We start from the raw sequence: 27919 nt of genomic DNA on the forward strand, positions 1-27919 counted from the left end.
GATCCTCTAACATTATACAGACATTCTTTTAAAATGGAAATAGTGAGAAGGAGGGCTTTAGGTAATTATTACAATGTGAAGTAAAATAATGGACGAAATGAATGTGTGAAAACATGTGGATTGCAAAATTAAGAAGCTTTAAACAAAGTGGAAAGTTAAGGAAGAATACATTTACTTTAACTTCAGGCTGTCATTTGCATTTTGAAACACACAACTGTCCAGGTCATAGTCATAAATTAAAGACACATTTTAAAAAAGGGTTTGACATTTAAGACTGAGGAAGAGCATATTTCTTTCTCAATATTCCAGAGACGTAAGTAGACCAATTTTGAGAATGTTTTCAGTGAGAAATCTCTGAAAACCCACTGTGCGCCCAGCCAAACATCAGACATGGTGAACATAAAAGCCTCATATATTTCCCTCATGAGTTGGTGGGGACCAAAACAGAGTAAAAAGGTCAGTGCATGTTTGCGAGAATGTTTCTAGATAAAGGTGATACTGATACAGATTGAATAGAGATTTTAACGTTAATGAGCCAGTTGTCCAAACCGGATTCTAAAAATATGATAGAAAAATAAATGATACATTACATCCTTTCATATCACATCCTTTCTTTTAAACATTTCTTTATCTTCAAGATAAGATGTACTATCCGTGCATTAAAGGCATTATCTAGGATCTTTAAAAAGTGCCCAGCATATATTGTATTATTAATAAAAGCCGGCATACTTTCAAATTTGTCATGTTGCAGTTTATGCATGAGAAAACTATTATGTGTCATGTATGTATTGCCCTTGTTGTTCTCTACCTGCTTCTTTTTTTTTTCAAGAAGTGAGAGATCTATCTGAAGCTGGAGTTTGCCATGCTAAACAGCACTAGTATGCGGTGCAACAGGGACAGGGAATCTCATAATAACTGATCAGTGTGGATAGGGGCAGTCATATTTTAAAACATGTGACAGTCTTTTAGCTGTGCATTGTCGGTATAAGTAGGTTGAGTGTGAGCCATGTGAGTGCAGACACACACGTGTTTGTGCAAGCACAATAAACTGTGACCTACTAATATAATAATTAAAATAATAAAATGAGGAAATGAGGTGTATTGTACAGTGTCCATCAAGTAAATTGTCACTTTGGTGTTCATATTTAGTTGGGACACCATTTATATAAATCATACCCACAGAAAACCTGCAATTTATCATACCTTTCGCACACTCACACACACCTAAATCTTCCCATTCTATATTTTACTTAGAATGTATGAAGCTGTGCAATTTAACGTTAACAAACAATATTTACAAGAGTTAGCTGGAGAAGGTTATACATACCGCAATTCTTCTTTGAGTACAGCAACTAGAATTACTACTCTATAACATAATTACCCACAGATTCAAGCCATTTATTATTCAGGGGTGTTCAGTGATTATAAGTGCCTATAGCGGGAGGGTGGAAGTGGAGGATAGAAATATTCTAGGTGGGAAATATGTTTATTATAGGTCACAGCTGTCCACAAATCCATGTGTTTTAGTGTGATGTTGAAACCTAAAAATATCTTGGTAATTACAATGACAATCACACAGTTTTCTGCAGATTATAATTTTTTAAGGACATGTGCGCCTCTCTCAGAACTACAGAGGCTTTTATTAGACAAACACGTATAGCTGCTTCAGGGAGATTGTACTGTGGACACTTTTCTTCTTTTGACAGAAGTCCTGAACCAGAAAATCGGACTGTGTTTCTGTAAAATCAAGTAAGCGTCACTACCACAAACGTGCCCTTTCATTTACTGTCACAGGAGAAAACATTCTGGGTGACACTGCCTTGATTTTCTTATTTCTCGCTGTGGGAGACACTTGTTCATAGTCCCAAATCTGGACTGTTCTGTCAAAGTGCATTGAAATAAATGCACTTTCACAGGATGTCGGGAAGGCTGTTTCTACAACTGCACACGACAGAACACTATTTATAAAGCTGTGAAAGTGGATGCCTATGTTGCCCAGATGTGGCATTTATGGTGCTCAGAACACATTTTATATATAGTATATAGTATATAGTATATATTCAATATATCAAAATAGACCATGTTTTATTTGTATCATATTGATTTTAATTAAAACTATTGATTATAATGCACATGCATTGATGGTCCATTTCTATCATTTCAAAACGAAATCAAGCCACGACTGTGGTCGGTGCTGAGAGACTTATTATTATTAAGCTCTCAGCTTCTTTACAGCCCTCAGAAAACCCATTCCCTCCAAAATGCTATATTTCATAACTGAGCAAATCTAGGAAAGAGACATAACTGAACTTTCATCCTCAATCTTCATGCCTTTGCAAAACATCTTTGCACACTCCTTTAACAGGAAACGCACAGGGGTAACTAAATATTGTTTTAGTTAAACTCAGGTGTACCAGAAGGCGGGCATGCTAAATAGCCCAGCAACACCTAAAAGCAATGTGGCCATTATTAATGTAATTTAATGCATTTATTGCACATATGTTTGACATGTAACTCAGTTCACTTGCACACATGAGTGTTTTCAGTTATTGTCCTGAATTATGCCTCTGCTTGGGTTAAATATTATGCGGGAATAAATGATGTAACCCATTTGTATGTACTCATAAGACACAACACCACTACACAATGTTAAATACAGCTTCTTTAATGAAGATATTCCTGACCTCAGTATATTTTATCCTGGCTATGGGCCTGATAAAGTTACCTCTGTATGAATTGCATTTCTGCTGAACAAACTCTATGCAGCCTTGAAACAGGAGTTTTACAAGAGCACTTGAAGGCAGCAGCAGTGAGCCCGTGCTTTTTTTCATCCTGCCAGCAGAGCGCGTGCCTGCGCCTCGCACAGAAAATAGGGATGCCTCTCAGCCGAGCGCAAAACCCACTCCCCGTTTTCCGTGAAACTGAGAAGGAAAAGCTCTGTTGTTGTTTTATTTTAACATTGTCAGAAAGCCCATGCACCGCGAGCTCCTCTCACAGGACTCTCACAGGATGCTGTCGAACAACCCTCACCTCGGGCACAAAGAGGCAGGCTGCTTGATTTTACTCTCCCTGTGTAAGTACTCACTTTACTTTCTAATGTTCATATCAGGGGGCCTCGGACCACACAGCTGCGGGGGACGTGGACGTGGACGGGGACGGGGACGTGAACGGGGACGGGGACGGGGACGTGAACGGGGACGGGGACGTGAACGGGGACGGGGACGGGGACGTGCCGCCACCCTCAACAGTTAGCGGCGCGTGCTGCTTCCGAAGGTTCAAGCTTGTTGGTTTCAAGCTGCGAGAGCAGACGAGCTGCGAGTGTATCTCCATAACTGTTTGAGAAGTGCGGAGCCATGATTCAACCTCCAACTTCCCGAGGAGTTGAAAGGCGATTTTTTTTTCACGTCCCGGTTTGGCATGTGGGCTCGTGCAGACCTCACTGACTGCTGAGTTTACGTGTCTGAAAGTCGTCTCGTTTGGAGTCACGCGGCATTACTGTAGAAATCCGTTCGCAAACGGCGTAAAGTAGCTTCTTCGTGACACATCGACGGTGCACTAGTGGGAGTCAAGCCAGAGGATGAATGCCCCTCCGGCTATAGCTACTGTAAGCTTTGCCAAGTCGCTTTTCTCTCCGTCAGCCCGGATGTGCAGCAGGAATTTAGTGATTGTTCCCCTTTTTGGTGCCATTGAAAGGGAAAATCCTATGATCCACAGTCTTACCAGCGTGAGAGGACAGAGCATGTTCGTGTACTATTATTATTATTATTATTTAAAAAAAAAAAGAAAGAAAGTTGCGTTTGCTGCAGGTACATTGTGGATAAATTGCATTTTTGAATTTTCTTCCATGGAGTTGATTGTTAAATTTGACAAATAGTTAACGGCTAAACATGTCAACTTAACTAGAGCATTGCGTGCTATGTCTGTCACCATTAAACAAATACAGATCTCCACCTGCAGTATGCCAATGCACATCCAGAGCATACCCATATATGTGTCATGTCCATTCGGGGGTGCAGCACGCAGTGTGTGGCTGCAGCTGTGGAGAGAATCACAGCCAGTGTCCAATGCTGCATTTGCCCTGTGGAACCATGGGCATGTCCCCCTGAACTGTGTGAGATACATGCTGGCTGCCTTGCTGGGTCTGACAATTGTCACTGTGAAAAAAAGAAAGGGGAAAAAAAGCCAAAATACACAAGGATCTGCAAATATGTTAGTACTGCCAAAAAAGGGCAAAGTCTGCCTGGGTAAATAACACAGGGAATAATGATGTCACGTTCAAGACAACAAACAAATCGGTTACAGTGTATATGTATATATATATATATATATATATATATATATATATATATATATATATATATATATATATATATATATATATATATATACATTTGGAAAGATATTGCATCATCATTTTGCAGAAAGGAAGATAGCGAAAGGAAGGGGGAGGGGTTTAAGGTCAAAACACATTAATCATAGATATTGTACGCATTACACTTACTGTTCCTAACCCACGATTGTTTACATGCAAATAATTCATAAAGTGAATTGTTGAAGGGCCTCTGGAACTTTCTAGTCCCTTCCTCTTTGAATTAAGTCACTTAGATCATTGGTAAGTGATTTATCAGCGGCTGCCATGCATTTATGAAGCTGCTCTCATTTCCTTATATTTTGGCTCTGACTCCACGGACAGTACTCTGAAGATTTCTTCATACCATTGCGTTACTAAGTGTTTTTTTTCTTCTTGGATACAATTGAATCAAATGCATTCTCGTGCTTGGAGAAGTTAATTCAGCAACTCAGATCGGCGAGAGTCTAAGACTCAGGACGTATGAGAACTGCCCGGGATCTTCACGGATATTACATTTCCGATTTGTACTCAACTCCTCTTCTATATATAACCAAAACTTAGCCATTTTAGAACAGTGCCAAAAGCACTGCATACAAGTTCCAGCTGACACTACACATAGCACACAGAGGCTTTCTGCTATGGTCATTTGTGTTCTGTATTGTCTATGTAGTGTCCTATATGGCATTTCCTTCAATCTATTACATAGAGAAAAAAAGGGAGGCTCAGATATATTCGCTCCAATGTTTTTGTCACATTTCCCATCATTCCACCACCTATTTGTTATAGCTCAGGAAGTTGTCATGACACTACTTAATACAACCTTTGTGTCTTGTGTAGTGGATGATAGATGCCTCAATTGGTCCAATAAATTACCTTGTGTCTGTATTAACATGTCATTTTGACCGTTTCACTGCACATAAGGTCATTATATCCTGCCTTGAACGAAATTATCACTTATCACATCGCCCAATTATGACATACAATATTTAGGAATGATAGACCTTTATCTTTTGGAAGCAGCATAATGTTCATACTTAATCTGGATTTATTTTGTTGCCATGCCACATGCACTTTAAGAAGTCTCCCTCAATTTCCTTCTCTAGTTTGCATAATCATTGTTTAGCCTACACGTTGTCACTCTTTTAGTTCTTTTCTGCTCGCACTACTTGATCATTTTTAAAAATTGTCTGGGAATGCAGCTAAAGTTGTCTCATATCATTTAGGATCATCTTTCGCTCTCACTTATTGAGAGCCAGGGTCAGTGCTGCAGTCGGTCGGTACCCTGTGCACGAGGGAAAGCTGTATTTGGCACAGAGACAAGGCAGCTTGTCTGTTCCCCCTGTATGTAATATTCATGGGGCTAACATCAAGGTGTAGCCAAGGTCTGGAGAGTGTGCGGGTTGGTGACATTAGGGTGCCGCCTCTGCTGTTTTCCAATGATGTTGTTCATGAGGCTTCAACAGACTGTCATTTCTGATGTGCACTGGAGCGGTCCGAGTGTGACGCGGTCGGGGTGAGGAGCAGCACCTCCAAGTTGGCGTTACAGAGGCTTTACATATGAGTCGCATTTTAATCATGGCACTCGTGAGCTGATCCACAAAGCCTGCATGTGATTGTTCATTGGGATACCTAAGATTGTGTGATGATTTGGGCAGAGAAAGTGCTGAACACAAAGTGTAGATATGATTTCTAAAGGCCGGGTTTATGCAAGTTGGTGAAACACTGCGTATATCATATTTATTGCGGCTAGAAAAGATCTCCATACGCCGGTTGGGACTAAATATATAATTGAAGTAAAACGTGAACGACAAACAGCACCTCAAAAGTCATTGCTGCTTTGTCGTCCTAATTTAAGGTTGAACATCTGGAGAGTTGCTGATTACCACTGTATCTCTCCAACCCCGCATACTAAGACACCTCAATTCAAGTGTTCCACTCAGAAGTGACCACAAGGATTGTGAGATTGGAGGTAAGGAGAGAGCGCTCAGCCACGGGGAAAAGCTCTCAAGTAAACTGTCTTTGTTCTGACTGCCAGCTGTCAAGAGTTGTGGGTAGTGATTGAAGGACCGAGATCACAGACACGAGCAGCCTCACTGTTTGTCAGAGGGTGACGAGGTCTGTGATTCAAGAGTGCTTCAGGGTTCAGCTGCTGCTATGCTCCCACACACTGAAGGGAGCCAGCTGAAGTGGATCAGGAAACACTTTCAAAAAAAAAAAAAATCAGGAAATAAGGAATGAATGATGGAGGTCTGAGTCAGGTCTCAAAATGAATTGTGTACATTTAGATTTAACTTCAGTTACTTATCATACAAGACAAAGCGGGAAATCTTGACATTAGATGGAACAACATTTTTTGCATCAATTATCAACATTGTTGCATATAGATTTCAATAAATCGACTAATCAATTGATCAGCTTAGCTTTTCAGCTCCACTATTAGCATGACGGCTTTCTGGAAATGGAGTCTTTATTTGCATCAATGTGATCAAGTTCTTTGATTTGCAGGTATTTTATTTCCTGGATCAGTCCAAAACCATGATCTGGTTATTTTAACAATGTATTTCCCATAACGCTTTTCACTTTATACATAAATATATAAAAGTACAAATACTGTGATAAAGGATTTCATCGATATCATCTACCCTCAGGTAAAGCTAAAGAGACAATACTATTTTGCCTTTCCCTATAAACACAGACATTTGGCCAGTGTTATGTGCGCAGCTGCAGGACACTGGACCCAAACGCCGTCAACACTGGAAAAGGCAACTTTATTGCTCAACAGGATTCAAAACAAACAAAACACTCACACACAAGATCTTCCACGATCTAGACAAGACGAACCGACAAAGGGGAATGACATGAACAGGACTTAAATACAGAGGGCTGGTGCAGGTGATTGGACACAGGAGGAAACAATCAGGGACAGGGCAGACAATCACAGGGACAGGAAGTGAAGAGAAACAGAGGACACGAGAGACAAGGACTTCAAAATAAGACAGGAAACACGACACAACACTACAGATCCACTACAGATCCTGACAGCCTGACCTTTATACAACTACAAAAATGGCAAATGTATTTAGTCACTGACATTTGGACATTGGTGTTAAACCAGTTTATATGGTATTTGAGATGCATTGTAGATCAATTAACTAATGATTTACAGTATATCATACACCATACTCCATGCATTTATGGCCATATTAAATGGAGCTCTAGCGCAAGTTCAGACAGGAAGACCATACCCCTCAGCCCGCCATCTATTCCTCACATTCATGCCAATCATTTCTCATGCATGCTCACTCATTGTTTACTTGCCGTCATTGTTCTGCGCCGTCAATCATGACACCATCTGCTTAGATCAGCTGATCCCCTCTATCCAATAAGCACACGGAAACAAGGACACGGTTAGCCAATCATCTTGCTGCTGTCTCATTTAAATATGACTGTCTCTCTACCTTCAGTTCATTCATGCTGCAGTTACGCACCCCTCCACCTCCCCATCTCCGCCCAGTCTTCACGGATCCATCAGCTTCATCAACTCATCATTCCATCAGCCTCATCACCACCAGGTCTGGACTCCATGGGGGTCTATCTCCTTGCTGATCGGGGCAGTCGGCCCTCAATTGCAAATCTCCCCGTAGAGTCCAAGCGCCAAAGACTCTGAGACTTCATCATTTCATATCATCTGTTAACAATAAACATGCATCCTTTCTTTATCTAACTGGTCTCTCCCTGATTGAACGATTACTATACACCATCACTAATGGTGTATGAATATTTTCAAAACACCTGAAGATGTTGCATATGAAGCATTTGAACTGTATTTAGATCAAAATAAATGATCATGAGAGAGCGCTACGACTGGGTTCGGAGTGCCAGTATGGATTCTCGCCGGCTGCTGGCGGTGCCGAGTGGACATGAACAGTTTATATTTAATATGGCACAGTGAGAGATGAATCCTGTGCACCTCGCATGCCTAACATACAAATTAGATGCATTATTACAGTTGTATACGTGCAGAGCAAACTGTGCCCTCTGTGCCTGTTCTTTGAGGAGCTACCTTTTATCAAGACTGTCTGCTGCCTCTGTCCCCGTAAAGTGTTCTTCAATGAATTCATTCTAGAAAGAAACATTTATGTTTTGTGATTAACTTTGCAGATTTTTCACCAACAATAATACACACGTGTTAACGCTGCATTAAGTGACCTTCCAATTGACATTCTATATCAACTTATCATCGTAAAAGAGTGATGGCATGCAATAAAAGGAGCAAGCAGACTGGGATCTATGCAGCACAAATTGGTGGTAAGTGTTTCTCATTGAGCTGTGTGACTCCACTCCGAGAATGAGACTGAGAGGGGTCATAGCAGAAAGAATTAGAGTTCTTGATACGTTTTGAGATCAGTCTGAACTGTCACATGCCTGAAACACCGACCACATCGCCTGACAGAAGCGTCCATAGAGAATCATTCTGCAAAACCCAGAATAGATTCAGTGGCAATGTCTTGTTTTCATCTAATGACCAATGCTTTAAAAACTCTTTGCATTCTGTAATATCTGTGCGCGGTAACTTGGTCTGGTGAATAAACATGGTTAAAATAGAAAGAAAACGTAAGTGGAACATTTGTGCGGGGTAGAAAACCCCCATCTGCTGCATGACCTTCTTACTTGCAACATGTCAACGCACTCTGCTAAACATTAGCACTGCAGAATCACAGAATCATCCAATATGGATGTAATTCCGAGGTGGGATGAAGGCACAATCTGCACAGACGCGCTCAGTTAACCAACGGTTGCAACTAACCTCGGTGGTCGGCACTCGTACTATGGTGATTACAGATGGCGAAAAAAGACGGCAGCCTTTGCATTTGCATGAAGATGAAAGTGAACTTTATGTTCAATTTGAACACACCTTAATGGCAGAAACAGGCGACACGAGAATCCCATTTGGGTCCACTTTGTCGCCATGGAAGTCTAATATTCATTCGGCTATAACCTCTCATTTGATCAGCCAGCTGCAGAGGAAACATCTGAGTCTCTTTTGCTTGCTGAATGTTTTACTGTCCTCGCCAGCCGCTCTTTGCCATTGTTTGCCATGCAGATAGGGTTTCTGCACAAACTCCATGGCTGGGAGCTGCTGTCCATGGTTTTAGAAAGGCTGGGGAAGAGCTGAATCCAGGTTTAACAGCCCTTCTGCTTGTTTGTGCATTGGTCGTGGTGGCAGTTCAGTGCAGTTTGGGCTCCTCACTATTGAGCCTCTAGTCATGTCATTTTCAACACTGACACATGGTGATGATCAGAGCCCTTTTAAAACTGGCACCGACTGCTAATTAATATTCAAATTAAAGTAGTCTACCTCCATATTTGTTTACTTGCATTGTGTAGTGTAAAATGTGTCACTACTTCAAAGTACTTTCATGTGGTGTCTCCATTTATTTCGACTCCCGCGGTCCCCATTAAATCCTATGTGAGGTTGAAAATTCAGTCAAACACCAACCAACGGTCAAACAAGCAAATCATTGCTTAATGACTCTGAATCCATCAAGATGTTTGCGTTTTAGAAAATAGTTCGTAAGAAGGAAATGGCTACTGGCACAACTGTTCACCTCGAACGAAAATAAATTGTAGTCCTGTAAAGTATGTCGACCCACCCACAATGCATATTTTTCTTTGTTCACCCATACCGACCTCATTCCCTTCCCTTCATAGTTACGAGCACAGTGTTCCCTGGCTAATTGCATCGAGCATCTGATTTTCTTACAAAGACGATGTGAAATTGAGACGCTAGTTGAAAAGAATTCCGAGCTTTCAGCATGAAGTGTGATTTGCAGAGTTCCTAAACTAAAAGCAGTCAAGATCCCCTTTGGTGCGGCTCAATTGAAAACATGCTTGGAAACAACAGACTTGATTATGCCGGCTGAAGAGGCAATGAGAAAGAGGTGCTCCCATCAGCACTCCTGACATTATGGAGGGAGTTGCTCCTCTCCTCCGTGTGCCTCTCCCTCTCCAGGTTGAGCTATGAAAAGAGGCTTTGTGTCACGCAAAAATTTTGCATTTTTAACGGGGTCCAAAACTGGGATGGAGGATGACAATGTCGCGGTTACTCGCTCTACGGAGCTTGTGATTTGCTGTATCACATTTTCTGTTTGTGAACTTCCCATGGCAATTATGATTAGATAATACTGTGTTTAGCCTGAATTTGGTTTTGTTGGCTTTTTGTTGCTGATAAATAAAGGAGGCAGTGTAATGCAAATTGTTATTGCACTTCCCCTCCTTTCATCAGCACGCACAGGCTTTCGTTTACTTTGGGAGCAATAATGATCTATATAGGAAATTATAGAGGACCATGGTTTTAAGTGGCAGTCCATGTTGGCTTAAAAATTGGGATTGACAGTTTATTCAACAATCGGTGATATGACCATTCTTATTATTTAGAGAATTTCTTATTATTATTCAGTATTATATTAGATATTAAATAGGTGAATTCAATTAATGAGATGGCACTTTTTATCAGCATATTTGTCATTATTTTCATGTAGGATCATCAGAAGAAGTCATATTCTGAGCATTCATATTCTCATCACAAAAATGCTCTAATAACGGTAAACTGCTGTGAACGGGGTCTTATTGAAACAGCAAACAAAACAAATGTTGTGTGAAAAGTTTGAAAGTGCAGTGTATCTCTCTGTGAACTTTTGAAGACATCTTGTATGCTGCTCTTTGAAAGGAACATGCAACAATAATATTCCTTTGGCCTGGTTGGCACATTTGGACTGTGTGAAAACTGGCTTGCATCATTTGTTGTTTTTTTGGCGCTTTCATGACTAAAATAATTTGGTTCATTACCCAGTTTGTTTGTTCTGCACTGGTGGCTTTACTCCAGGCTTTACACACTGAAGTGTTTTTGAAGTTAAATCAGCGCTTTGAATAATTCAAGAATAGGATTCTCTTGCCATGGACATTGTATATCTGATCAATTTACTGCAGAATGAGTCCTAAAAACAAAGTCGCAGAAATAGTATGTATTTTAAATGTACCATTTTATATTTTACTTTTTTTTTTTATTTCGCACTAAAGCTGGAGTTCACAGAAAACGTTGCTGCTTTTAGGTTTTAATCAACACTCAGTTTCCCTCTAATGGCTGCTGCTGCGAGTCAGAGAAGGAAATTGAACTCTTTCTCGGTTCTATCACCTAATTAAAGTCAACTCATGTTGGAGTGCAGGAAACCTGATTTGATTTAAACGGCTGTATAAATTCGTTCTTAGAGACACCGCTGTTTTTGACATATTGATTTGAAATCCTGAGAATCTTTCTGAGAAGATTTTCTCATCTCAGAATCGATGGCAATTTAATTGGCTAGAAGCTCTCAGGGCTCTAATTACAAACTTAAAACAGACAAATGGTGCTCTCAGAGATCCAACATAGACTCAGCAGGAAAGGAATTGGGCTCCGTGTTATCTTTTCTTTTTAAATATGTCTTTATTTTTTCCAATACAATAACCTAAAGCAGGTTATTCTGTTTAGCCCTGCCTGTGTACGGCAGGTGTTTGATGGCCTGATGTTTAACGTTCATTTTAAAATAGCTTATTGATGTTTGTATCAATGTCTAAAAGAATATCTTTTTTCTCTTTCTATTCCTACAGTCCATATCACCCTTTCTGCTGGCAGCTCAGGAAAAGACTCACAGGTAAGGAGACCAGTTGACACGTGATTCTTTATTTTTTTGGGTGCAGATTAGTGTGAACCCTTGCACTTTTGCTTGTTTCTTGATCATTTGGTTGAATCATTCATCACCTCTATTAAAGCCTTAATTACCTGACCAGCTGAACTTAACATCCGTCTTTTTTTTTATTTCTTTTTTTTAAATGGATGAATTATTGTCCTCCAGATTGGAGGTTTAAATTCCTCCGCACTACAAATCCATGTGCTCTTTCCTTAAGTGCGAGAAGATTTTCTGCAGTTGCATTTTCCAAGTCTGCGGTTGCTGCTCGATAAATAATTAACATGTTCAGTTGCTCTACTTCTCATTGGTGTGAGAAGATGTTGACAGTAAGTCGCCCGGCAGAGGTGCTTAGCATCACAGAAATGGTCAATTACTGTCTTGCTGTTTTACTGATACCGACCGCTTCTCTCCCTGGAGAGGAAGTTTCACACTTTTGTCGCGTTTTCATTTTAGTCATACATTTTTGTCAATGATGTTAGGGAGTATTTTCCATGAGCTAAACATCCAGTGTAATCTAACTAACATGTTTCCTAACAGGTCTCATTATCAGTTTGCCTTTATAAAAAGGTTTAAAAAGAACAATGAGGGCACAGCTGCCTGTCAAGAGTGATAAAGCAAAGATTTAAATGGCATCCATTCAGGAGAAGAAATCCATTAAAGGAAAGAAAAGAGCAGTGTTTATTGCAACAATGGAAATCAGGATTAAAAGTCTTTTAAATGTGATGGGGGGAAAAACAGCATTATAAAAGCTGCAAAACAGTTTTATGGAGTTAATGTTTGCCTCAACTCAGAGATAAATGCCAAAAAGCATCACAACATCAGCCTCTGCTGTCCTCGCCTCCCTTCTTGACCCTGACAAGTGGCTGTAGTGTATTTGTCGAGCTCATGGGTGGCGTTGCCTAGTTACCATGGGACCTTGGCGGTAGTTTGTCTCCTTCACTCTCCCAACATGCTTTGTGTTTATGAATGCACTCACACTGCATTAAAACATGGTCATACCACTATTTTGAGGTGTTTCCCAGTAAGGCCAACATGTGTTTTACTCCTCGTATGAGTCTGTTGTTGTCTCCAGTAATACGAGTGCAGTGCCCACTCAAAACTTGCTGCTCAGAACGGGCCAAATGCTTGTCCTGTGGCGATGCTGCTTGCACACTCGGCGCTGCACTTCTCGGCAATATACCCGCCATGACATAGTTGCATCACACACTCAGAAACACCAGTGAAATAGGTTTGCCGCCTGGTTCACAGGAAAACACAATCTGGGGTTCTAGTTGGGGGCACTAGAACCACCTGGTTCTAGTGCCCCCAACTAAAAGGGCCCCTAACAGCTAAAGATGTATTATGATGTTTAGTTATGAAATGTATTGAAATATGTCACTTTTTGTACCCTGACCCCACACAAAGCACTTAAACCATGCAACTCAGCTGGATGGTAATCTACAGGTCAGAGATCTGTAACTGGTTACGTTACAGATCTCATTAAAACATAATGCATTATTATTCCTCAAACTAGCGAATGAGCTGTTCTCCAGGTATGTGAAGAACAGACAGACACATTGAGATTTCCTGCCTTATCGTGAGAGTGTTTTCCTCATCAAGCCCACCTGCAAAGGGGAAACTAGGCTGTTGCCCCCTTTCTTGGTCTCCTGAGCCGAAGAACAACGTGAATAAGTTAAGAGAGGAATACCAATTTGTAGGTCATGAAAGCACTCCTTTCAAGTTCTGGAAAGTCATGGCGGTCGGCCGGGCAGGCATTTACATACAGCACACAACATTTAGCAATGTTTATGAATTAGTGGACTCTAAAAGCTAACACGCTTGATGTATTATTTCAAAAGTAAACCAGTTGCTGAATAAAGAAATGAATGAGGATTATTCACTTCATAACATGAAGTTGCAATGTGCTGCATGAAGGACTTTCTTGTCAGTGTACCTTAAAACTGTTTAGTTGCAATCCATGTTCATGACGATATTTTTCTGGCGAGTGTTTTTTGTTGGTTTTATATATTTATGAGTTTTGGTTTTCTGGAACACCAATGCACAGCCAGAACTCAGTTGTTAAAGACAAACATGATTGATATGTGTTGTTTGTAATCATAAAATTGTAGTTGAAGTAGTTTTAAGACATTATGCTGGCCTAAATACAGTTCATTTCGACCATGTTGGTATTTTGACTGTTCTTTATATCATTTCCACCTGGTGTGCTATATGATGTCTGTTTTTGGTCGTTGGTGGTTACAAACAGGCTTGTGCTAGTTTTAAAAGTGACGTCTTTTCTCACTACTTAATGAGTGCGTTTAATTAATGCCGATGTGAAGAGTGGTTCATGTGGATTTTGAAAAGTAACTAATGCATATTTGGAAAAGTAACTAATACATGTTTAAAGTAAAGATTTAAGAATCGAATTTGGTGTGGCGTTTTGTAACCTTGGAGTTTTTAGCTTGGTTTCACTAAGTAACTTTCAGTATTGTTTTAAAAAACAACATGAATAAGTACCATGGTACAATTGTAGATCTTATTCCTGCCTGAACGTTATATGATATTAATGCTATATCCACCCATATTTTCCAAAAGTATAGATTTCTTTAATGCACATCTCTCGGTCAGCCACTGTTAAGCGGTATAAAGAACAACTTGCAGTAACCGGACAGTTTCGCCGGTCTGGCAGAGCTTGATTGTAATTATTGCAGCCTGAAATTACTGGCAGTGGTTGAATCTGTGTTATCTTTTGAATGAACATCCGTACTGTTTAGCAGTAGTAATGCGATTGTTTAAAGAAATTATTAATAATCATGAGGTATGTAGTGTATCTTGCTCCAGAGAAGTTGAGATTTTAGTATGCTTTGGAAAATGGTTTACAGTGATGTACAGTGCATTCAAACCACCAACACATGCCTTCAAAGCCCTGTTAAGTACTCAGCTTATTTGATATGGTTTTGGGGCGAGCGGTCGGGACAAGATCTCGCACTGAATACGAAAAGATTCCCCATCTGACTTCAAACAGCCAGGCTCAGCAGGATTAAAAGCTGTAGTGTGTGTGATATGGGTAACACTGATCTCAGAATGCAAAGTAGCCACCGCTAGTATTACACTTCCAACTACATGTTTGTAGAATTAATAAATACATTTCCAGTGGGATTCTGCAACCCGTGGCTTATTGTTTGCTCCCTCACGGCGGAGGAAGAGATGCTCGTCGGATTCTGTTTGCAGGCAGGATTTGAAAAGTTACATGCGCTGCTTTGATAAATATACTGTAGTTGCTAAAGATTGCTAAAAAAGCCGTGTGATATGTAAAGCAGGAAATATGGTAGCAGCAGCAAACATTAAAGTGTACATGTCAGTGTCTTTGAACACAGTCCATGGCTTGCATACAGAACAAGCCCCTCCCCCCCTCTTTGAAGACAGCCTGGAGCCTATGATGACTGGCATCAGTTTGAACTTTGAATGACTTGGAGGAGTTGGTGAAGGCAAAGCCCAGGTACCGTGATTATCTGCCCCTGCAGGCCGTCATAAACAGCCCAAACAACACACATGCTACAAGTTTGGTAATATAAGCAGAAGTGCCTTGATCTCATGCACTCAGAGGGATTTGAGAGCATGAGATGCACAAATACATTATGTATGAACTTCCTGGTGAGGTTCACAGCTAAGCCAATGAACAACTCCAACTTGTTAATGTTCCTGTCACTTTTGCCGACATTCGTGTCTTCTCCAGACACATGAGGACACTTTTTAAAAGTAACTGCACTGCCCAAGCAGGAAGCATTATTCTGAAATGCCTTCAGGCTTGTTCCTAGACGTCGGTAAAAGCCACGACCAGTCATACGACATACACAAGAACATAACCAGTACAGCAGAAGTAATTGAAAGTGCTGATCTTTGTGAGTCAATCAGTTATAGCATGTGTTTTCCAAGCTACATGGTGGCTTCACAAGGTTACATAATACACACATTTTCTTAGGCTCTGTGCAGGAAGTGAACAGCACATTTACTAGAATTCTAAATAATGGCAAACTTACACTAAATAGTGTAAACTTGGCACCCACATAGGAGACATACGCATTTCTTATTTTCCACCTTTTGTCTTTTTTTAAGAGATCTTCATCTCTGTGTAGATTGCACTCAATCCTAAGTGCCATTCGGTTGTTGACATGGTAACCAGCCTTAAAGTCAATTAAACTTACCGTGTCTCTGTTATTTGCAGGTTGTCTTGCTTTCTTCCAAACATCGATTTGTAAAGATTAACGTTGAAACTCTGTGCTCCCTAAATGGCTTTTTAAATGGCTCACAAAGCACGTTTTGGGCCATAACTCAATAATTCATATGCTAATTAAAAGGATAGAAAAATCAAAGTTATGACATTTTGAAACAATATGGATGCCAACTGCCACATGACTGGTTGGCAGAGGCATACAAGGCGCGGATTCTTGTCCTCAATATTTGTTTGATTATTAAAAGAAAGAAGGAAAAAGGTTGTGTGATGTGAAGCAGGCGGCTGTCTGGCTCAGTGTGACCGTCTGCTCTGCCGGTGACAGTGCTGACGTTAGTGCTTTATTAACAATTTGATTGGCTGCATCGAGTAACAGTCTCCATAACGCTATTCTGTCAAATTAATGCAAAACTAGACGCCATCATGAAACAAAAAAGAAAAGAAATAATAGTTTCGGGGTCTGCTACAGCAGACGCCAAAACTATTATTTAATTTAATTTGGTACTTAAATGATTTGTTTTTTCTATTTTGTAGGAATGTTTTCTTCTATGACCTTGTTATATTTATAAAATGTTGCCCACTCGTTTATTTTACTTACTTTGAGTGTTAAGTAATGTTCTTTTTGTGGGTTTGGGTTAGAAAAACCCTACTGACCCGATAGCGGTTTAGTGCTCACAGCACTTCATAGCAGTCTGTGTCCTTGTGCAACCCTTTGACTCGGCTCAGGTTAAGCCACATTTCCAGAAAGGAAGCCACAATGCTGAGAGGTAGTCCAGCAAGCCGAAGCATCAGAGCTAAAGTAATGGTTTCCTGTGTAACCAAGTGGCTAAAATCAGGTGAAACATATCAGCCGTCTCATGTGAGGCCAGGGAGCATACTATGACCCTAAATAACTTACACAGCAGAGCTTGACAGTAACAGTTGCCTCGTTGCCCCAGGCAACCCGATTTGGACCACTGTCAACAATTGTGTGCGGTCTGGTCGCCACTGTTTTCTGTGCTTAGAAAAACAAAGCTGAATCCCTCGGTGTGCAGTCTTCCCTTGTTGAACTATTGTACTGTGTGAGAAATTCTAGAATGAAGAGTGAACAATCTACATTCCAGAATAACACACAAAAAGGTGTTGATACGTGTGTGTGTGTGTGTGTGTGTGTGTGTGTGTGTGTGTGTGTGTGTGTGTGTGTGTGTGTGTGTGTGTGTGTGTGTGTGTGTGTGTGTGTGTGTGTGTGTGAACAACTAACTGTGTAAATTTGCTCATCAGGTAAACTCAACAGAGCAGTGCAGCCGGTGCACCAAGAAACCAAAACGGTGCTCGACCGGATAAGCTCAGAACATTTGGATCTTGGCAAACCTTTGATATCGTTTACTACATTCTGGACTGCCAAGAGCCTTTTCTTTTGTCTCCAAATTATAAAGCTCTCTGATGTGACAGAAGATCTCACGCCGTAGATTTAACCAGGCTCGCACAAGTTAAACATGCAATTTATCCTGCTAATTACATTATCTCGCAAATGTGAAATTGAAATGCAGTAACATGAGTTGTTCACTCTCACTTTTATATTCCAGATTATTAATGACGCAAAAGCTACTCAATCAAATCTATTTTAAGTGCATTACACAAATGGAGAGAAAGGAAGAAAGAAAGAAGGGAGGGTTTGTGAAACCCAAATTGTGTCATTTAAAATTGTTTTTAAGGCGACAAGAGTTTACTTTTTTTGTTGTCATTTTACAAGTCGGGGATGATGACAATGAAATGCATTAACAAAGCATACCGAATACAGACATTTCACCCATAGATTAAAAAAATAATTCAGATGGAATATTGCGCCTTACTTCACTGCTACCTACTTTACTGGGGACAGGATGCTTGTTACTATGGACACCATCCAATTATATAAACACAGTATCTAACGCCAGTTAATTAGCCTACAAAATAAAGATCCCTTAACAGGATGCTTACTCTGTCACTTGTTTTGGTCTTGTAGCAGTGATTGCATTAGCTAACGGTGGCAGTGCTTCGGCGCCTCGTGACAAACCGAGCAACTTTTTAGGCCGATCTTAACGCCTCCAACTTCAAGAAAGTCACCAATAGTTCTCTCACGTGGCTTTGGCTCGCAGCGTTGTATTCGGTCAACCAATCACTGACCTCCATTCATTTAGCTTACTTAAGCTACTTGTTTTTATTCCAATGATTTAGCTCTATATCTTGCTCTGCTCTACACTGAATGTGTGTTTTCTAAAGCGCAGGTGAATCTTTCACAGACTTCCCTGAGGGTTGATTGATTTGTTTGTGTTTGAGGCATACAGACCAATGTTTATAATTTCACTATTCTTGAGATCATCATTTAGATTGAAGTTGTAATTGACTCTTTGCTAAATCCTTTCCCCGAGCATTTATTGTCCAATCGTAGCTTAGCAACCGTAACTAGACACGGCAGGCCTGTCAAACTTGCACATGCTGAAACAGTAAGCATCGATCTCTTCACGAGCGAAATACTCAGCATTTAAAGAGTTTGGAGGAGGATGTGTTATTTTTAGCCTTTCCAAAAACCCAACAGCATGAGAGTATGGAATTGATTAAACAGTGTGTTTTAACGCGCTGCAATCCTCCATATGAGCACTTCATCAACAACATTATTGTGTGGCATTACAGGTCACGTTAGAAAAAAAGCCTATTTAGTATTTGTTAATCTGTGTAGGCTGGGTCTGGATTATATCAAAGTCTAGGGTCAGTTCTGTCCTGATCTTTATTGTATTTTTGGAAGTGTATACTCCATAACCCTCCGCCAACGTTGGCTGTTAGGTTTGGTTAACACATCGACTGGTCCTAATTGTGCAAGTATTTTCTCTCATAACATTTGTATTTTCATAAGGTACACCCCTGTAGACATTGTTGCATGGCTTCTACATAGTTCATCAACTAGTTAGGATGCTGACTTTTTAGCCTCCATCTTTTAGCCTGATGTCATGTATGTAGCTATCAAGTGCAGTTTGAAGACCCCATTTTTACAAGAATCTTGTTTTAAAATGAGTCCGCTGCAGACATAAACAAATCACAAGACGGCCTTCTCAACCATTCCACGAAGCCAGTTGGCGTGTTAGCCAGTACAGTCACATCTGATTAAATCTAGCATCGGCGGTTGTCATGTCAGCCACTAAAGTTGACAGTCGATGGCTAGAAGAGAAAAGCTTGCTTTCGTCTACCTGCATCTCAAATTAACAAGGTATTGTTTAAATTTCAAGTGATAAATCTGCCCCAGTACTCTTTGTTAACTGCAGATGTGATGTATGAGAACAGAAGGCCGGGCTTGACGGGCTTAGCAACGGTAACTTACAGCAGGCGGGCCTTGGTGAAAGGTCAATTACAGGCATCCTTTGTTGCCAGGTGGACAACTTCTTCTAAAAGTTACTGTTGGGCACATCATCATGGGGGAAATGGCAAGTGTCATTAAAAGCAAGTTAACAGTTTAACTTAACAGTTGTTTCTGTCCATTCAGACTGTTATTTTCTCCCAATTTCCAGTTGAAGTCAACTAAAAGCTGAGGTTATGAAAAAAGGCCTTCTGAAGTTTCTTTGCAGCAGACCTTCAAAATCACACATTAAGCTTTTGCTGTGAAGACTGACTATTATATACAGTTCCTTGACATGGAGAAAGGATTCAAAAGAGGTTTTCATTCTTAAACTGGCTCAATAGATCTGAATGCATCCTAAAAAAAATGAAGGTGCACATTTGCGAAAAATCTCTTTATTCCTCAGTTAATGTAAGAATAGATCGGAAGGTCCTTCTAGACAACTAGCTTCTGTAGACATTCCCTATTTTTCCCCTCATATGTCAAAATTCAGAAAATCCCGCAACCTTGAATAATTCTTGCCGTCAGTGAACAGAAAGCTAATGGGACCTGACGGGTCACTCACATCAGTGGAGCGCCTGTGCCCTCGGGATGGAGGGATGTAGCATGGGGCAGGAGCTCTGCCGTGCATGTGTGTGTCGGGCCTCCAAATTGAAAGGCAGCGCTCAAAGGGTTGTATTTGATTACATAACAATTACATTACGAAGGTTGAGCATCCCGAGAAGCTTACACATGTACACCTCAGCCGCTACGCTGCCGATGTTCTGAGGTTAAACTACGCGAGGCACAATCTTTCTGTCTGTCTGCATCAGCGCTGAGGTGCCAGAGACCAAAAGCGCTCAAGGCTCGGTGAAACTAACCCCTTTAGATAGACAGTGTAGACTCATAGCAATTCCTTTTCAACACCTATGGGTGTCTGATTCCTGCTGCAAATGGCTGACAGCCGGTTGTCAGATGGGATTGAGGAGAGCGTTACCTGTGTGCAGAACCATAGACGGCAAAAAGAGCCGAGAATAATTCATCCTTCGGTAATGGCGAAAATGATGTTAGACCTGATCTGAGTTCACTCTTGCGCAGAATATTGCATCATTTACCAGAGAAAGATGTGTGGCCCTGGCGTCACTCATCTGCAGCAACTTTCTTTTCTTTTTTTTTTAAAGTGGAGCAGGATTTAAAATGGTTTTGACCATGTAAATTGTTAGTGCATTCATTTTGTTGTTTACATTTGGATCAGTGATTGTGAGGAAAAATACATCGTAACAAATATCAACACTGCAAAAAAGAAACTATTTGTCATATTCATACTGGTGAAATCGGTCCCGGACTTCCTTCCTCTGACATGTTTTTTTTAAATAAATATATTACAATATTGTCAATAAGCCAAAGACTAATTAGAATAATAGAACAGGCTAAATGTAGATACATTGACATCATTTCAGAATTTTTCAATCTCACCTGCAGTGCATTGGAGGTTGAAAATAGATCTTTTTTATAATTGATCACTGATAAATTGAAAGTTGTACTAATAAACATAATAAAGCATGAAGACATGAATACATAATCCAGGTATCTCAAACAGGTGTTCAGCCTCGACAAATAGGAACAGGTGAGAAATGTGATCCAAGAAGTCCAGTTTGAGTAACGCACCCATGAGCTGCACAGTTGTTTGTAATACTGACAGCATGCCAGTGAGCGTGAAAGAAGTAATGTGCAAGCTGTGCTATAAACACATTAAGACTAAAGATTGACAAACAAATCTCCGCTACCATCTGAAAACTCACCATCCAACAGCATGCGCCAAACTAAAACTCCCATCAACCCTCAATCTTCGGGACTTTTCAAAAGCAACAAAATATAGATGTGACAGTCAACGGTGGATAGTGAACATGTTCAACAGGTTCTTGAATTAAAACAACCTCACGCCTTGTTTTTTCTTGTTTTTCTTAAGGCATCATCGTGAGTAGGGGTATTTCCACATCGCCCAACACTAACAGTGAAAAGTAATTTGCAGTACAAAGAATGTGTGCATGTAACTGATTGGCCAGATCAATGCTTTGCTAGATGAGGTGTTGCTAGATGACCCCGGGTTTTAGCCGTAGGCAGCTGTGTTGGGAGACCCACTGTGCCATAATGGTGGTTTGATTTAAATGAATGAGAGCGCTGCCTTTTATTCTGACTCAACACGGGCTATCATACTACAGCTCATAACAAAAGAACTCCTGATATACGTAAAACATTACAAACGGCCGTATGACAGTGTTAGGGTATCTACTGTTTGGCTAGATTTCTTATTGAGACCTTATTAAATCCTGTCATAAAACATCTACAGTCAGGTCATGTAAAATCATGTTCTAAGCTCAAACACACACACACACACACAATCAATATAATTGGTAACGTCTCCCTGACCAGTCTATTCATCACACTGGAGGTCTTGATTTATTTTGCTTGACAGCGACAGTGCAGTGTTTTTCCGTTTCCTCTGCCTCGGAGTTGAATTGTGCTGGAGTAGACGGGAGAAAAAAAATCTTTGCACCTGCCACTCTTCTGTCACAACAACCACATTCATCCAGGCAAATTTATTTTATGATTATTTGCCTGTTGCCATATATATCATATCTGTTGACGTTGAAAATATTTTTTACAAGAGTAATTACCTGATAACCAGTCAAATTCTCCCGGCTTGTGCATTTCTTTCCTTAAGGTGCCCTCTTCAGCTGAGGAAATGATTTCAGAGGAGAAGTGTGTGCGTGTGATAAGAAACCTTGCGGGCATGACTCTTGCAACTGAGTCCAATTAAGCTGATGTCTTGTACCCACTGAATTAAATCACCCTGATATGATCCTGTCTGCCTTTGCATATATTTTCCTTTAACCTGGAAATATGACCTTCTGTGTGCATGAATCATCGCTGTGTATATGGAGAACTTTTTATTATTATTTGTGCATCTGAAAAAGTTCTGGTTTCAGAACTTTGATGAATATAATAGGAGAGGTAGAAAATGTCAGAATCATGTGCCCCACCAAAAAATAAATGATGTGTTGTCATGACGGTTGCAGGATACTGTCCATGGGCAGGAGGACTGAATGATTTGTTTTCTATTATGAAATTTGCTCGCCCTCCGGATGTGCTGAGATAGCGCATTATATATAGGCCTGCCACCAAAGTATTGTGACTCCCTGTAACCACTGCAACACACCCACTGAGAGTGAATTTATGACTTAGTTAAGCTCTCCGAAGGCTGCAACAGCTTGCCAGTAAAATGATTGTTAGTCTAGAGGAAGTCATAAATCAAAACAGGCCTGGGTTTGTCATTATCTATTAATACTCTGCCGCTCTCGTTCTGGAGTTCTAGAAACAGTCAGAACTCGCACGTTCTCGCCTTCTCCCAAAGACTGAAAGATCTCCTCAGGAAGATGGAGGGAAAAGACTGCTCTTCAAAGTTTGCTCGGCTTGTGATTGATTTACTCATCCCTCCATGGTCTGCCACGTGCGCTGACAGCTCTGCAGGTGGAACGCTGTTGAGCGCCTTAATTGAGCCGAATGCGCGGAGCTTAAATGCTGCAGGCAGAAAACCCACACAATTAGGAAGGACTAATGACGTGGGGTATCACCCATTTTCTTCTCCAAATAACCCACAGGGCTTTCCATATTTAGTGTCACAAAGTCTTAATTAGTGATTAGGAAGATGAAATGGAGCATTTAGCCGCAACTGAGAATCTTCACACAAGACATTTTTTGACACTTTTGGGATCTTTTGTTAAAACATAAAAGTGGATTTATATAGGTCATTATTTGGATTTGTTGTTGTTTTTGTTGCTGTAATTATTAATAAAAAAAACATCTGTCTTTTCAGAGCCACGATGATTTGCATGTCATCCACAACAATCAACTGGGTAAGTCTTTTTTCTAAGTTTGGTAGGAGGGAAGATTTCAGCCCATACATACAGTGTAAATATACTTGACACATTATTCTTTGTGCTGTGTGTTGTGCAATAAACTAAAATACAATTAATTTCTGGGTTAATCTCTTTACAGCTATCAGCTTTGATTGTAGATGGATCATAACCAAAAAACTATAATACTGTACATTTCATCATCATTCTAAAGACATAATGCTTTATGTCTTTAGCTCCAGCTATAGATCTTTGTATAATATTTTATTCCCCAGCAACAATAGTGTAGCCAAAACTATTTTCATAACAACAACAACAAAATGTAAATTGTTAAGTAGAGTTCTCTGTCTTAAACACAACGTTGTTATCTCCTTGTTTGATAAACTATACTCAGTAAGTGTTTCACTGACCTCCCATATATACAAATTGCATTGTGATATGTAGGCTGAAAAAAAGCCCAATATATAACTGTGAATATTTGTTTTTATTTACATCAAGGGCATCGCTGCTGTCTTTGAAAGTACCTGTTTTTAAAGCCGCTATCATAGTACGGATCACATTTTGGACTCAGCTATTGTGTTTGATATTTGAATAAGTAAATCAGAGGAACTCATTTATAATGCTGCATGGCATTCAAAGGAATTAACTATTAATATTACTGAATATCTTTCATTTTAACTGTGTGCTCAAAGGATTGAAATAGATTATCACTTGATACAATCATGAATAGTGAATCTTGAAATGAAAAATGAAAAATGTTGGACAGGGTGACATTGGAATAGTACATGCTGATGATTTGTAAAAGGGCTTTTGTGTGATGCCGGCCTTGAAAATGTAATCTTCCGAATTCCTCAGACTTTTCCATAAACGTAGCCCAGTCCCTTTATCGATTTGACAGCAACCAGAAATTTCACAAGTAAAGCAAATACAAAGACTTCATGCGTGCCTTTCAAGCTACAGGGGGCTCACACAATCACCATCTGAGAGTGATTTCCGTGAGCATGCAGTGGAGTTTGGAGCCAGGTTACTGGACCTCTGCCTGTTGTTCATTCAACTGGGTCACAGCAGCCCACAAAGTCAACTTCATAATGCCCTCATTTGGCACCTCAGCACAGAGAGGAAATACAAACAGACAGCCATCTGAAGAATGAAGCCTCTCTGGCACCGCCATGATAATTCCCTTTGTAACACCCGGAGAAAAAAAAGGCTACACTCGCCTGCAGCGAATATTGTTTTGTCTGACTTTCTATTGTTTTAACAATACCCCATGAAAAGGAATACCTGGCTTGTTTATTCTAAAGGAACTGGTGACCTTTTAGAAGGTATTTGAAGTAATGATTCGAGCAATGTTTCTTGAGGGGGCCAAACCTAAATGGAATGATGTCTCAATTATGTCTGAATTAAATCAAGCATTATATTGAAGTTTGTACACACTACAAAGCTACATGATCACATATTGTATCGCGTATTGTGCTGTAGTGGTTTTAAAAATGCAATATCGCACTTCTCAAAAACGAAGACTGCTGAAACCTTGGAGAACATCACCTACAGAAAAGCCTCAGAAGAAGAGATTGTTCAAAACAGCCACAATATAAAGATGCATAACTGCATTGTTAAAATGTAACTGCTATAAAAATGTTCTCCATCTGTGCCGTGGGCCCCAAGTTCCTACTGAATGTAACATAATCTCAACATTAACGCGTCTGCTTTCCACACATTGTAACGTAGCTTCACAATTTGCAGCATAAATGTTAGCTGACAGGAGCATATTTCTTCAATTGGCCATTGCAATTTAGTTCATAAATGTAGAAATTTAGCGCTAAAATGTATTAATTTTCTTTCTTCTTCTCGAAATCGATTTATATATTAAAGTATCAAAACAACATTATATTTTGCTGGATCAGAAAAACCAAGAGACATCATAATAACACAAATGTCGTGGGCCTCTGGCTGTCTAGCCCGATGAATTCATTCAATTCACTTCATTTTCAGACGAAGAAGAAAAATGACAACGGATACAATTACGTTTTATATGCAGTGACCCGGTGGAGCAGTAAAGAATGATAATACATGTAAAGAACTTTTTCGATCAAACCTTTTTCATAGAGTTATGGAGTTTCAGATCATGTCCCGTCTTCCATTTTACTGCTCCAGCACACACAATGAAGTAATGCATTTGGACAGATGTAGCTGTAAAAAAGTCTAGTTTTAACCTGATTCAGATTTAATGTTGTGTCTGCCAAGCTCAGCTGTTTCAGTAAGTAGATGTCAGGCAGTGATGTTCGCATCTCTTATGTACTGTCTAAAGGAGGCTCTTTTGACTAAAATCCAGTTGGCTTTTTACCCAGACCACAGTCATTACTTACTTTACTATTAAGCTGATGTCCTATTCTGTACCTTTTATTAAAATGTATGCAATCAATGTATTTCACTGATTTGTGTCCCCTACATTTTAGATACAAAATATATCTGAATACAGAGACCATGAAGCATGATTTTATCTCTGGTCGATTGTGATTTGATCTCCTTACTTCCTGTAAAGCCACTCGGTCATGGCCAGCATCTGTGTTTCTTAGGATTATTGGACTTTTTTGATGTAAAAATAAAACCTACCTCTTTCAAATTCAAGGGGATACTAAAGAAACACCATCGCATGTTCACCTTTTGAAATTTTAGAAGCATAAAGGGTTTGGTTCTTTTATATGTGAGACAAAGAAAAATGTTCCAGCAGATGCAAGGTTCTTATTTCAAAGGTGTGTTTCTCTTTTTAAAGTATGGTGTTTGGTAGTTTAGGGCACGGGGCAACTCTGTACCACAAACAATGAATGGTATTGCTTGAGAGCAGAGAAGGTGTGCCTATATTTAAATCAGATTATCACTATAACAATTATTGCACCCATGAAAGCAGTGCTATTATCCCCTCAGAGTCAGCTTCCCTCGCACCCACGTATTTACATTTCCTTAGAGTATGTCTCCAACCCGCTCATGTTTCCTCGTGACTGGCTGCATGCCACCGCTATGTGTTTCTGCTTTTCTTTATTTATTAATTAGAACACTGTTGATTATTTTCCTAATTAATTAATCGCACATCCATCTCAAAGAAATGTCATATGTGCGGACGGGGTGTGAAATCACGTATCGTTAAAAAAAAAAAGAATCCGTTACTTACTGAGGATAAAACAAGACATACAAGTGGTGTCTCGTCCATTTCCCACTTTTATGGATAATGGGTTTTGTAAGCAAACCTGGAATCTGTTAAGCATTAATTGCCTGAGCTTCCTGAATTATTGATGCTAAGTGATGTTTTCGAGTTCAGCTCTCATTAGTCTTCAGCTGAGTTGTCCATCGAGTCATGAACTTTAGAGAACCTCTAATGAGTGTGATTATCCCGGGTTGGAGACCCTTCTCTCCAACCTTTACGTGTTGCATCTGCTGCGTGATTGTTTTGTGTGTGTGTGTGTGTTCTTTGCTTTATGATTTGGGGAGAATTGTAATGAGCTTACTTTTACATGAGAGGAACTTTTCCCCCTGATGGCTTTCCCCTCATGTATACCGAGCACACACACACACACACACACACACACACACACACACACACACACACACACAGGCATGCACACTTCCTCTCTTTCTTTTTCCATCTTAGTGCATCTACCTATCTTGCCTCATCCCTTTCTGTCTGCCCCCCTCTCTGCTATTTTCCTCTCTCTGTTTTACTAAGAAATATTTATGACACTGACCTTTTCAGCAGTAAGCTGAAAGTTAAATACACCATGCTCTCTATTGATCGCGCGCAAGGCAATTAAAAGTCTGTATTAATATGAGAAGAAGGCTGATAGCAAATCGTTTCACTTGCTTCAAGACACATAGGCCTCTGACATGCCAGATTATTGCCTAATAGAGAAGGTACATTCATTTTATATGGCTTAATCAAACCACAGCCTTGGCTGTATTGGATTTGCAGCCTAGTCACCTAAAAATGATGTTCCCATACAAAAAAACTATTTATCTCTCAAACTTACGTTTATTTTTGACGCATCAGAAATATATCAAAGTCTGTACAGGGTGAAGGTCAGGGGGATGGGTCAAATAAACACAGGACTTTTCGAAAGTCATGGTTGGCTTATTTAATATACGTCCATAATTGAAATGACGAAACAAACGTAACTATTTAAAGCCAAACCATGTTGTTTTACTTTACCTAACTAATGTAACGTATTTGTTTTAAATTATATTTATATTCATTAGATGATAAACGTAATCGAGAAAAGCAGTTTCATTGTATGGAAACACAATTTGGAGGAGACCAGGGTTGAATTTGGCCGTCCAGATTGAATATCACCGGATGTCTGTGGATTGGCTATTAAACCCCGGTGCTGTCTGGTG

The 27919-nt window shown here is 40.0% G+C and overlaps 1 protein-coding gene across 1 annotated transcript in view; it reads left to right on the top strand.

The window, feature by feature from the left end:
• The first annotated feature begins 2905 nt into the window (after nt 1-2905).
• b3glcta (beta 3-glucosyltransferase a) overlaps nt 2906-27919 on the top strand; it is a 53353-nt gene continuing 28339 nt past the window's right edge. Inside the window, 3 exon segments of the mRNA XM_034548576.1 lie at nt 2906-3073; nt 11999-12042; nt 23494-23533. Of these exon segments, the coding sequence (XP_034404467.1) occupies nt 2974-3073; nt 11999-12042; nt 23494-23533 (184 nt within the window). The 5' untranslated portion in view covers nt 2906-2973.

Source organism: Cyclopterus lumpus, chromosome 13 (assembly GCF_009769545.1).
Source record: "Cyclopterus lumpus isolate fCycLum1 chromosome 13, fCycLum1.pri, whole genome shotgun sequence".
In the NCBI taxonomy this organism is placed as follows: domain Eukaryota; kingdom Metazoa; phylum Chordata; class Actinopteri; order Perciformes; family Cyclopteridae; genus Cyclopterus; species Cyclopterus lumpus.